Source organism: Melanotaenia boesemani, chromosome 19 (assembly GCF_017639745.1).
Source record: "Melanotaenia boesemani isolate fMelBoe1 chromosome 19, fMelBoe1.pri, whole genome shotgun sequence".
NCBI lineage: Eukaryota > Metazoa > Chordata > Actinopteri > Atheriniformes > Melanotaeniidae > Melanotaenia > Melanotaenia boesemani.
In genome coordinates, this window is record NC_055700.1 from 6,066,018 (window position 1) to 6,078,569 (window position 12,552).

At 40.4% G+C, this 12,552-nt stretch overlaps 1 protein-coding gene across 2 annotated transcripts in view; it reads right to left on the reverse strand.

Annotated features, from left to right (window-relative positions):
• zfyve16 (zinc finger, FYVE domain containing 16) overlaps nucleotides 1–11,335 on the reverse strand; it is a 28,485-nt gene extending 17,150 nt beyond the window's left edge. The window contains exons 1-4 of one of the 2 annotated variants that reach the window (XM_041969380.1): nucleotides 11,112–11,335; nucleotides 7,672–7,779; nucleotides 5,166–7,111; nucleotides 3,498–3,594 (exon numbers count right to left, since the gene is read on the reverse strand). In XM_041969380.1, the coding sequence (XP_041825314.1) occupies nucleotides 3,498–3,594; nucleotides 5,166–7,111; nucleotides 7,672–7,741 (2,113 nt within the window). In that variant the 5' untranslated portion in view covers nucleotides 7,742–7,779; nucleotides 11,112–11,335. Of the gene's footprint in view, nucleotides 1–3,497; nucleotides 3,595–5,165; nucleotides 7,193–7,671; nucleotides 7,780–11,111 lie in introns of both variants that reach the window. The other variant, XM_041969379.1, reaches the window with a different exon arrangement.
• Between the last annotated feature and the right edge of the window lie 1,217 nt (nucleotides 11,336–12,552).

Below are 12,552 nucleotides of genomic sequence, written 5' to 3' on the forward strand. Positions count from 1 at the left end.
AGCTGCACAAACCTGAAGCACATCACATGGGCGATAAAATTATTCAGACAGAAGGAATAAAGTTGGAAACTCAACACTACAAGTAGAGTAGTTTCACCTTGCTGTGCAGGCAAACAATGACACAGCACTAAAAGTCAGTGATCTGAGGCTGACAACTTCAAGTAGGAGCAACTAGCACGTTAATGATCAGCTTAATCTGAAATATCTTCACACAGGAAACAGAAAGTTAGGATCTACTCATCGAGACACCTTACCTCATCCTCATCCTCTTTGCTAAAACTCAACCAGTCCACATCCTTACAAGTCGATCCCTCAGACTGACCTCCGATCAGCCACCGCTGAAGCTGCTATTTCCAGGAGTGTGCTGTTAGCAGTAATAGGCTGTTAGCTGCAGGCTGGTGTGTGTGTGTGTGCAGCAAACCTCACCATGCTGACGTGAGAGGGGAGGAGATCGCAACACACTGCGCTTCAGCAACGGCGTCTGAGCATCACATGTCTACTGCGTTAAGCCACAAACACTAACGCACACACATCAAGGACAAAAGCCAGTGTCCTGCTCTAGCTCTCCTCCCTTTTCTCCATCCTCTCCATCTATCAGCCCCCCTCCTCCCATCTGTGCTGCAGGCGTTGGTTATAAAAATGAGCCTTTGAACATCAAAGAAGACAAAGCAGCAGACAAACATCTGACTGTAGATTATTTTTACACTGAGAAACAATTCTTTGGGATGAAAGCTTGAATTTTTAATAAATGTTCAGAAGGGAGCCCCAGAGCCACTTTGTGAGGGATATTTTTTATCTTTTGGGCCTTAAATATTCATCAGCTACGTGATAACACTGTTTTTAAGTTTTAATGTCAAACAGGGAATTCAGTCTATTTTTATGTGAAAACCCCCACTATACCCGCATGTTAAACCATAAAACTGGTGTTTTCTGTCAGCCGTGGAAAAATAAAAGCTGATTACAATTAACTGTTTTTGCAAGTTAAACAGCAGGTAGGAAAAAGCTGGAACCACCATTCATCTCTTTATAAACTGACAAAATTAGAAACAAGTGCACAATTTAGTAAATAGTGAATAAGGGTGGAGTGTTTCTCCAGGTCGGGAATGAGATCCTGCTCCAAGTGGAGGAGTTCAAGTATCTCGGGTCTTGTTCAGGAGTGAGGGAATGATGGAGCGGGAGATCGACAGGCGGATCGGTGTGGGGTCTGCAGGGATGCGGACACTGCATGGTGAAGGAGGAGCTGAGACAAAAGGCAATTCTCATGATTTACAAGTCAATCTGTGTTCCTACCCTCACCTATGGTCATGAGCTGGGGGGAGTGATTGAAAGAACACGACTGCGAATACAAGCAGCCGAAATAAGTTTTCTTATTTCGGGTTCTAAGATCCGGGCTCTCCGTTAGAGATAAGGAGAGAAGCTCGGTGATCCAGGAGGGGCTCAGAGTAGAGCTGCTCAATGATATACAATACAAATGTGAAGCAATACACCAATAATTAAAAAACCTTTTTTAAAAAAATCAGTCATATGTCATGTTTCTGAGGTCTTTGTAATTTCCAGAGAAAGACTTCAGTCCTTTAACTGCACATATTAACTACCTTTTATCCACCTTACCAATAAATAAAAATAAAAAAAGGCAAGTGTTCATCTACAGACACGAGGACAGGTGAAATAAAATAATATGCAGAGGGAGTTTCCTTAATGGCCAGTAATATACGTCTTTAATCCCTGCAGGATAGTGGGGGGCTTGAGGACCGGGGTTGGGGTTGGGGGTCAAACCCGGTCCTCCCTTATTTTAATCAGCTGGTAAAATAAGGGTGTGTGGTGCACGTTCCAGGGCTACACAACATCACGTTTCAATACTGGCATCACCTCATACACGACAGTCACATCGCGGGGAGCATGATGTCAAGTAAGACAAATGAACTTGATTTTATTCTAACCGCTGAGAGAGCCGTCTTTAAGAACATAATTGTGGTGGTGGGTGTGGCTCCGGCTCAGCTGTAGGGACGAGGGGTGAGGCTGTGGTTCAGGTGAGGCAGACTGGCGCAGCTGTAATGCAGATCTAATCAAGATCTCTTTATCTGCAGTAGTGTGCTGAGGCCCCGGGCAAGCAGCCAGGCTGGCTTTCCTGGTCTTCCTCAAACGTCATCTTCCTCTCACATGTCATAATAAAAACTTGTCAAACTCGAACCAAGTCGGTGCGGTTGCTGTGCCGGGTGAACCTTTGACATAGCGATAAAAGATTTTAGTTAATCTTATTTAAATGTTATTTATTAAAGACCAAGTTGAAAAAGAAAACTTTATGATGGGTTTTCCATCATTTTCATCACAATGGCTTCAATCTTTGGAACACCAGCAACCTCTGTTTGCAAAAGGCAAACACCCTGGTGCTCACGTCCAGAATATATCCATGTTGTCCCAGAAGTCTGATTGTTGTTGCTCTACAGTTAACACAGTTTTTGGGTCTTCCTGAATCATAATGAAGATATGCTTGTGTGTGTGGATGACGATCGGACCGTCTTAGCTGGTCAAGCTGAAAACTGTTCTGGCCTGGATTCTGTGTTTCTCTAATGAAGAACAAGTCGGCCATGTTAGTTTAGAGATGTCGGCAACACACCTGCATCTCATACCGAGGCTGCCCTGGTTCTGTTTATTATCTCATTCTATTTATTTCCTGACCAGCTGCAGAACTACGGCTGTCGCAACTACTGCATTGTTGCCTGATATGATCTTTATGTCATTTTTGTCTTTACTCACTTAAACAGAAACAGTTGAGTTAAACTAAACAAATATTTTCCTGTTAATTTTTTTGGGGGGTTGAACATGTGAATAACTATAAACTCAATCAGATGGTGCACTTTGACAGTGAAATGCAGCCATGAATAGTTAATAAAAACCATCACAATTTTACACATTTTTAAATTTTATTATCTTGACTCCATCATTGGTATGTTTTTAATTAAGAAAATATACAGAATACCAAACTGCTGCTCTATTTTAGAGGAAGAGGTAGTATTGAGAATTTTTTTTTTTTTATTAATGAAGCATCATTTAACTTACAGTTCTACTTATTTTAAGTAATAATGACAACCTGGTAATTCTTGAAATTGTCTGTTTATTTTCAGTTTCTCCTGAAGAAGAACGAAAAAACCATGATTGTAAGAGTAAAGTCAACTAAAGCAGCACTTTGATGGAGAAAGCCCCGAGCTGAAAAATCACCATCCAGTCAGTTTCAGTTATCAAAACAGGGTCAAAATTCACACTTAGAAATTCAGACTCCCACATAATGTGGGAACTTTGAAAACTGAGTTTTACATGTTGCTTCGTATCAGTTAAGACTTCTATTTTCTTACTGTCTTTGTATGACTATTTTTAAAACAAATCTAAAGCCTTGTTTATATCTATAAACCTTAATTTGTAATGCAGATTTATTTCACATTAATTTACAACCTCAAAATCTCACAGACTAATTTGAGCTCACAGACACAGAGTCTTACCTTTGTGTATGCTTTCATGGCAGAGTATGCACACACGAGCCTCTTTGTCCAAGTACTTCAGTTTACACTTCCTGTTGCAGCACATGCCGCAGTAAACCTGCCAGAGGAGAGAGGACGACAGTGACGACAGCGCTGATTCACATACGCCAGAATAAAATGAAACAGTTCAGAGTCAGTCATGTTTGTTTCTGTGGCCCTTAAAGCAGCAGCAGTAACATCCTGATCAATACCATCCTGAACAGTCTGTAAGTCTGTGTTGATCAGTGGGCCTTCAAGGACTTAGCTGCTGCTGCTGCTTCAGGTCCACGTCTCAGTGGAGATAAACACAAGAGCTGGAAAAAGAACTGCTGACTCATGCTTTCTGCTTCCATGAATCCACTGAGCTATTTTTAGTCCTGGGTTGTAACCTGCTTTTTTAGCCATTTATACAACACACACCCACGCACACACACCAACAGAAGATTAACTTCACGTCCTATAAAACTGCATGTCACATCTCATACATTCATATGTTCAATTAAACAACCGAGCCGAACTCTTTCATGCAAATGACTGAAGTCTCTGCTGCTGGTGATGTGTGTAGTAACACAGAGGAAACTGTGATTGTTCAGTTAGCACCAGTCTACATGATTCATTTTTCTCTACTAAATTTACTGTTTTCTTCTCAGCAAAATAAAGCTGCTGGTGCAGGTAGACAAAAACATGGCTTACTAGCTGGTGCTGCTGTGCTACCAGACATCTGGTTTAGCTGCTAGATGTTTTGTATTTAGGTAAACCTTCAGGCTTGAAATAAACTATATTGGCAAAAGTATTAGTATGTAGGTCTTTAAACGCACATGAAATTTAATGACATCCTGTTCTTAATCCGTCGGGTTTAATCTTTTGCGGGTATAACAACTCTTCCAGGAAGACTTCCCACAAGGTTTAGAACTGTTTTATGGGAATTGTTGACAATTCTTTCAGAAGCACAATTACACTCTATCTTAAAAATGTTCATTCGGTTTGAGGTCGAGACTCTGTACAGGCCAGTCAAGTTCCACCACACCAGACTTGCTCATCCACGTGTTTATGGACATTTCTTTGAAACAGCTGAACTCAGTCATTGGGAGAGGTGTCTCAGTACTTCTGGGAATACAGTGTACTTCTATGGTTCATCACTGCAGACCTTACAAAGCACAGTGCTCTCTCCACAGTTCCATTAGAGCATTTTCTTATATAAATGTCTCATTCATAAGGTCAAGTAGTCTTATTATGTGCTTCCATATCTGATACATTCACTGCACCAAACACCAGAACAGGAAATCAAAGGAAACCAATGTGTTATTTTTTCATAATAAATAAATCTAAATCAACATGTTATTTTGACAGCCTTTAAATCAACTAATAAAAATCTCCCGTTCGAGGTGTGGGCGTTGTTAAATTCAAAGATGCAAAGATAATCATTTAACAGAACTTTAGGTTTGTTTCCGGTGTGGACAACAAATTCTTCTAATGAACTACAAACACAGAAAATTTTATTTTTTAACTACAATTTGTGAAATTCAGAGGTGAATAACTCAGGAGTAACGTGCAGTATGTACAGTAGTGACACTGGTACTAAAAACATCCAGCTCATATTTAAAAAGCACTGACAAAAAAGCACAAAGAAAGGTGTTCTAACAGACATACCTTCCCACAGGCTCGACAGTGATGCCGTCTCTTGGTGAAAGTGAATTTCTGGGAACAGTTCATGCAGTTTGGAGCTTCAGAGTCTGGCACCCATGCAGGCTGTTTGCTCCCCAGTTCCTCCACTCCCTCCTTCTTCCAGTTCACTGACCTGGCAGCATCTGTAGGCGACTCCCCGGTGTAAGGTGGTGGCTCTGAGAATTCATCATACCCCAAAGAGTAATCCTGATGCTCCTGCGTGCTGTATCCAGAGCTGGAATCTCTGAAGCCGGGATGCTCCTCTATAGGACTCGGGCTGGTGGTTGAACTCTCCTCATCATCTGCTGTCGGAGAAGTGCTGACCACCTGAGCCGGCTCCTTTCCTTCCTCTCCTGCTGGTGGAGGTCTTGCGATTTGGCAGTTTAGCTGTTTAGGTCTTGCACCTCCATAGGAGTGCTGCTGACTGGGGCTACTGATGTGCTGGAAGGGGTTGCTGGTTGAAGAAAAACTTGCCTCAGATGAGTCTTCTTCAGGACTACAAGAGTTCTGCGATACATAAGGAGCTTCAGGGTTTAAACTTCCCTCTACAGACACACCAACTGTTCTGTCACTTTCTGGAGATGCAAGATCGAAGTCCTCCTGACTCTTTTGACCACAGCTCCTCAGTTCCTGCTCCTCAAGCCTGTTTTCCAGAACTCCATCTGACTCTGACGGAGACTCGGGCTGAGTACAACCTCCATGACTGCTACAGTAAGAAACACCTGAACCCTGCTCTGCTTCAGCATGAACCTGCAGGAAAGCATCCAGCTCCTCATCCGTAACCAGAAGTTCAGCTTGGTCACTCTCTGGCAGATACTCAAACCCAAACTCAGGAGGATCTGCTGGGCTGGGTTCTGAGCGGTAAGAGGTAGGGAGGTCTGCTGGGGAGACGGAAGCTGCTGTCTGAAAGGAGACATGCTGTCCTTCTGGAGACAATCTCTCTTCTGCAGTCTGGTTTGAGTCACCAGGTTCTTCTAAATGGTTCCTGTCCTCCCTGGCATCAACCCTTAATTCCAGAGCTGACAGGGAGTCTGCTTCGGTGCTCTCAGACACGTCTGCCTCGTCACACTGCTCCGAAGCTTCCCCTGACTCGTCTCCTGCGGCCTCAGAGTTCACCAGAGCTCCACATATCGACACAGCAATCGGAAGGCAAGACAATCCAACTGGTTCGCTGTGTGAGGCGTCATATTTTTCACCCGAAGAAGACTCTGCTTCACCTTCATCCAAGGCTTCATTTGACTCTTCATGTTCAGTTTCTGAGGTAATTTCATGTACACAACCAACTGGCTCTGGTTCATGGTGGTCTAAAGAGTTCTCCACCACCTGGTCTGAGCAGTTTACATCTTCACCATCCTGCTCACCTCCATCAGCTGACACGGCGGTCCTCGTTGGCAGAGACTCATCGGTGGGCTCACAGCCTCTCTCTGCTGCTGCAGGAAGTATGATGTCCAGCAGACTGAGAGAGGCAGAGTATCCACCGCTCTGCTCATGAGAGTCCAGAGACAGAAGTTCATCTGTCCCAGCAGAGGTTTGCTCTTCCTGAGCATCTCCACCTGCTCCCCTGTCCTCTGTCACAACAGGACTCTCAAAGTCCACAAGCAAGGCCTCTTCCTCCTCCATCTGCTTCTCCACCACGTCCAGCTCACTGAAAGCATCGTGGCTGTTGGTGCGGATCAGAATGGCGGAGCTCGTGTCATTCACAAGGTCGCAAACTGGCTTCAGAGCTCTGTCTGGGCAGGGAGGGGCGGAGCTTTTCACTGGTCTGCGGTCCACAGAAGAGAGAAGGTCTACCCCAGTGAGAGGCTGACCCCTGACCTCTCTGTCATCTAAGCTGTGGCTGTGATTGCTGGAACTGTCAGGACAGCTGGGGGAGGCAGAACCATAATGAAGAGAGTTGAGGTCCGGGAGGCTTGCTGGGACAGGGGAGGCCTCTGAGGATAAACATGGGGAGCCCAGTGAGACAAAAGGGTACGCTGAGGGCTTCAGGAAAATGGGTTTGCATTCAAGCTCCTCTGTAAAAATAAAATAAAATAAGTTATTAAATAAGTTAAAAAGTAAAATGATTTCATTGGTCTACAGTTTGCCACCTTAACAGTAAAAGTGATGCATGTTTAAACATAAGCAGATAAAACTTTTTTTAAAAAAACATTGACAATCAAGTTTGCTGCAAAATCAGAACTTGCTAATGTGTTTGGTCAAGCTTTGCTTTTCAGCTCCAGTCAGGACCAAACAGCTGGAAATCAGTCCAGTCTTAGTTAACTCGTTCAAAATGACACCGCCTGCTTTCTGTTGTTTTTTGTCATTTTCTAGACCTGTGTTTCGATGCAAATAAAGTCCAAATGAATACTTTATTTGAGTTTGCTTTTTTTTTTTTTAAAGGCGACTAAAAAAAAGTGGATTATTAGTGTTGAGATGAGGAAGTTGGAGATTTTGTTTTCAGGCCTTATTAACCAGTTCTAATCATAACCATTTGTCTTTTGAGTAAACTTACCAGAATTGAGCTCAAAGTCATCAAGCAGTTTGTCCAGATCACATACTGCTGCCTTGAAGAAGCTGTCCATGCTGGGCAACAACAAAGGACCCCTGATCCCTTTAATACCTGAAGAAAAATAACAAATAAAAATAAAAACATTTTTTAAAAAAACTCCTTTCACACTCAGAGCATACTGTTCATCTTAGACAGCTATAAACAATAACAATAATCTTTTCTAGGCGCTATCATGCTGGAGATTAGGGGTCTTAAGAAGACAACCCCTGATGAGGGCCTAAAATTCATTTTTCAGTGTGACTTTACTGTACCTGCATTATAATGAACTCAGACTTAAATACAAGTTTTTTCAAGACTTCGCTCGTCTTCTAAGATGTACATGCAGAGAAATGTAAGATATCGCCCCCTGTGGTCACAGATTGTGATGGGTCCCAGGGAGATTTTCTATAATAATAATGCAGTCTGTAGTCACCTACCAAGCTTTAACTGTAAGGCAATAAAACCTTCAAAAATCATGTTGGGCTCACTGGTAAAGCACATTTACAAGAAACATCCACAATGCTTGAAAAGCATCTGGCAACAGAACAAATAAATGATTTCAGGGTAGGGCTGGGCGATATGAACAAAATCTTATATCTCAATATTTTTTTACCTGAATCTCAATATACTTTTTTTTGTCAAGTAACCAAAGAGACAGTTCTAATTTACTGCCTTCAGTGCTAAATATACTTTTATTAAGGATCAGCAACACATGTGCATTAAAACAGTTGAATTAAATTGAAGTACCTTTATATTAAATTAAATGCTCCTAAAACAAAATAAATAAAAAATAATATTCAATGACCATAACAAAAAACACAGCTGTGCAAAATGCAAAAGAAAAGAAGCTTTTAACTCAAAACAAGGTATCTCAACATAAACGACATTCCTTCCTTCTACATTGCGTCTGATAAAGTCTCGATATATTTGAAAATGTCGATATATTGCCCAGCCCTATTTCAGGGCCTCGTCCCAAAACGTTATCTCATACAATAGCACCTGAAAACACTGCACACAAGGATGTTGACCCACAACCACATTGTCATAAACAAATGTTTACAGATTGTATAAACAAAACAAGCAGAAGCTTTCTGTAATAAAACAAGATAACATCTAAGTTGTTTTATAACTTTACAAAACAGAAAGTGGTTTTATATTGAATCATAAACACTGTGGTGGAAGATAGAAGTTGGAAAGATTCAATCAGTTATAAAGAAAAACTAAAGGCACATTGTACTCTTGTATTTTTAAAATCAAAACCTGCACCGATGACCTGTTTCACACTAACTCATGTGATTTTCTTTCCACTATCATTAGTCACCTCTACTGAAACCTTTTCCACTTCTGTTTTCACATAACCACCTGAAAACATCATGACTTTCTTGGTTTTTGCACACAACAGTCAGACTGTAGTTTCAATTCAATTTTAATTAAGTTAAGCTTTATTGTATAGCGCCACTTCACAACGTCATCTCAGGGCACTTTAATCAAATCAGACAAATCAGTTCCAGCCAATTCACAATAAATAATAGACTAGTTAAGGAAAACCAACAGACGACATTGAATCTTGACTTAGATTCAATCCCCCATCTTGAGCATGCAAGAGGCGACAGTGGAAGGAAAACACTCCCTTTAACTGGAAGGAAAAACCACTGGCGGAACCTGGCTCAAAAAGGGCAGCCATCTGTCTCAACCAGTTGGTTGAGTTTCAGAAAGCTTGTTCAGGGCTACTCAGTTCGTTCCTACGAGGGCCGCAACCCAGCAGGTTTTCCACGTATCCCTGTTCCAACACACCTGACTTAAATTAATGAGTCGTTGTACAGAACGTGACAGGCTGTCCATTTAATTTGATTCAGGTGTGTTGGAGCAGGACTGCACTGAAAACCTGCTGGATTGGGGCCTTTGTTGGACCAAACTGAGTATCCCTGCCTGCTGTAGCTCTTCAGGAACAACAAAGAAGAATCCACTTTAGATTAAAAAAAAAATACTGTCACCTAATGAACAGAACACTATGTGAATTTAAATTTGGCACCTTATTATTATTATTCAAAATACCCCCTGAATTCATAAAGGCTGGATAACAGAAATGGGCTAATATTGCTGGAAATACAAAGAGATCAAAGTCTAGGAAAGCAAATCTTTAACATGTCTGAAAATAAGTACACACTGAAGGAAGAAAATCAAATACTTTCTAAAAATACAGCAGCTTGACAACTAGATTTTGATCAAACACTTTTTTTAACAGTGAGAAGCTGCTATATTTAAATCAGTCTTTAAATTTAGTATTGTTGTGTGTTATAACTAGAAACCAGGTCAAAACACTGTTTGGTCAGGTCACATTTAACCCACCTAAAGTGTGAATCAGATGATGGATTTTACTTGTTTGTTAAAATATAACAAGAAGTTACTGTCACAACACTATGACTGACTCATTTTCCTACAGCATGCCTTCAGAAAGCCATCGTGTACTGTTGTGTTGCAATGGAGGCTAAATATTTATGGGAAAGAGGAAGTGAGTCTTGCTGTTAATCATCAGCACAAAATGCACTGCTATGAATTTAGAGTTTGTAACAGCTGTCTGATTTTAACTAAAGTATTTTCAGGTCTTTAATAATTACAGTCACCGGGGCTCCCGTGACAGGTAACACAGACAGGCCATGAAAATACAGTTATATGCACAGCATATGAAATACAAAACAACAAACCCACATTTACAAAGTGACTTAGTCTTTCTTGTTGTTATTTTGTTTTGATAAATGTTGTTTACGAAAGTCTTGTTGTGTTTTTGGATTTTCTGTTGTGTCTACTGAGGTTTGGTTGTAGCTGTGTTTGGCAAAATGCTTTTTCCTTAAAATATTGTTGTGTTTTGGTAAATGTTTGACACAGGAAAAATGGGAGGTTGTAAGCAGACGTTACAGGTTAACAACTGAAGTCACAAAATCTGACAGGTAACAGAAATCGTTTTAACACCCACGGTAACCTAATTTTAAAGTTTCTCGGTTTTGTACATTTATAAATGTAAAAAGAAGACAAATAAAACACACTGTCACACTTTGGAAGGCTTTTGTCATTTAACATGAGCGAACTTCGGTGTTCCCTTTACAAAATTAGCAAAACAAGCTAACCAATCTGACCACTACACAATCAGCAGGTAACATTAGCACAAACGTTACATCACAAAATCATTTCACGGTTATCTTCTGGTCAGCTTAAATGACTGTCTGCAGCTAACTATATAAACTTCTTAAACACCGGTCATCAATAAAGCGCCTGTTGTTTGTCAACTGGAATTAAGTGCTTTAAGCAGGTGTAGCTAAAGTTAGCCTCTTAATGGTAACTGGACGCGCTGACAGGCTAATAATGCTAACTCTCGATGGGTTAACCTGGTTTGTTGAATTTCTTACCTGAACGGTTTTACTCCATGACCTTAGCAGTTCCGATTTAAAACAGGAGCAAACGCCGCCGGTGTCGTCGTGTCATTCTCCAACCACTCAGAATGGGGTTTCGAGCAGCTAGCTGTTGGATTAGTTTCACTGGAGAGGTGTAAAATTCAGTACTCAGGCAGCCATCTTGGACGGCAGGACTGTTGGGAGGTCACAGAATCCGCTCAGCCTTCAGTGTGCAAGCTGCCGAGAAGTTCCTCTGAGAGCAAAACTATTTATTAACCAGTATAAAACTGCAAAAGTCCCGCTTCTGTACCTATTTATGTCAAACAGCTCTGGGTAGACCATTAGAAGAAGGCACATTCAGACACGTGTTGTGGGTTTGTAGTGGTTATAACTTGAAAAATGTTAACATTCAAAATGGTCAAAAGTAGGCTTGAAATTACCACAAAGAGGCACAAAAACTTATATTAAATACTGAATAATGAAAATAAACTACATTAGATTCTTGACTGTCATTGTAAAATAGAATGAAATTTAAGTTAAAAAAGCAGAGCTCTTAAACACACAAAAGAAAACAACAATGAGTGATAAAAGGTTTAAATATGCATACTAATCACACACATACCCTCACTGTAAACATAAACCAAGTTGCACAGTTGACATTCAAGTTTCATATTAAAATAATGCACAAATCGTCCAGTAAAATTGCACAAATACTTAGCATGCATGTTGTCCACAGTAAAAAAAAAGCAACATAAGACCCAATGATGCATATATTTGAAACAAAAAAGATATGCAAAATGACTAAAAACAATGCAACATTTTAGAAAAAGACAATCCATAGTAAACATGTGAAACGTGAAAGTTCAAACTAATAACAAAAAGATAAGAAAAAAACATAAAATGCTGAATAAACACAAAACATATGCATAATTACCCAAAACATTATCCACATAAGATGACTTTATTAATAACAATGTCTTCAACAAGATTTAAAATTACCACAAAAAGTTACGAAAGAACACAGACACTGAAGATAACCAAAATACATACATATAGGCCAACATGGATGCATAAATATAAAACAACAGCCATAGTAAAACGCAATGCAAGGCCAAAATGACAAAGCTTTACACACACCTAGAAAAAAGGACAACCAGTGCTGATTATCTCCAAGGAAATGAACAGCATGCGATGTTGGTGTCGGTCGGTGCTGGTGACATAAATCACATAAAATTTTCAGATATGTGAGAAAAATAACATCACTGTGTTGCCACAGACGGCAACAACACAATACACTCACACCAACACTCTTTGAACTCATATCACACTATATAAAAAATGAACAAAACAAACAGGACAGAAGTTTGATTTAACATGTAAATAAAACAGACTGATGAGTAGTAAAGTCTGAAGATTTGGGTCATGATCAGCAGATAATCGCTGGAAATAGAAGATA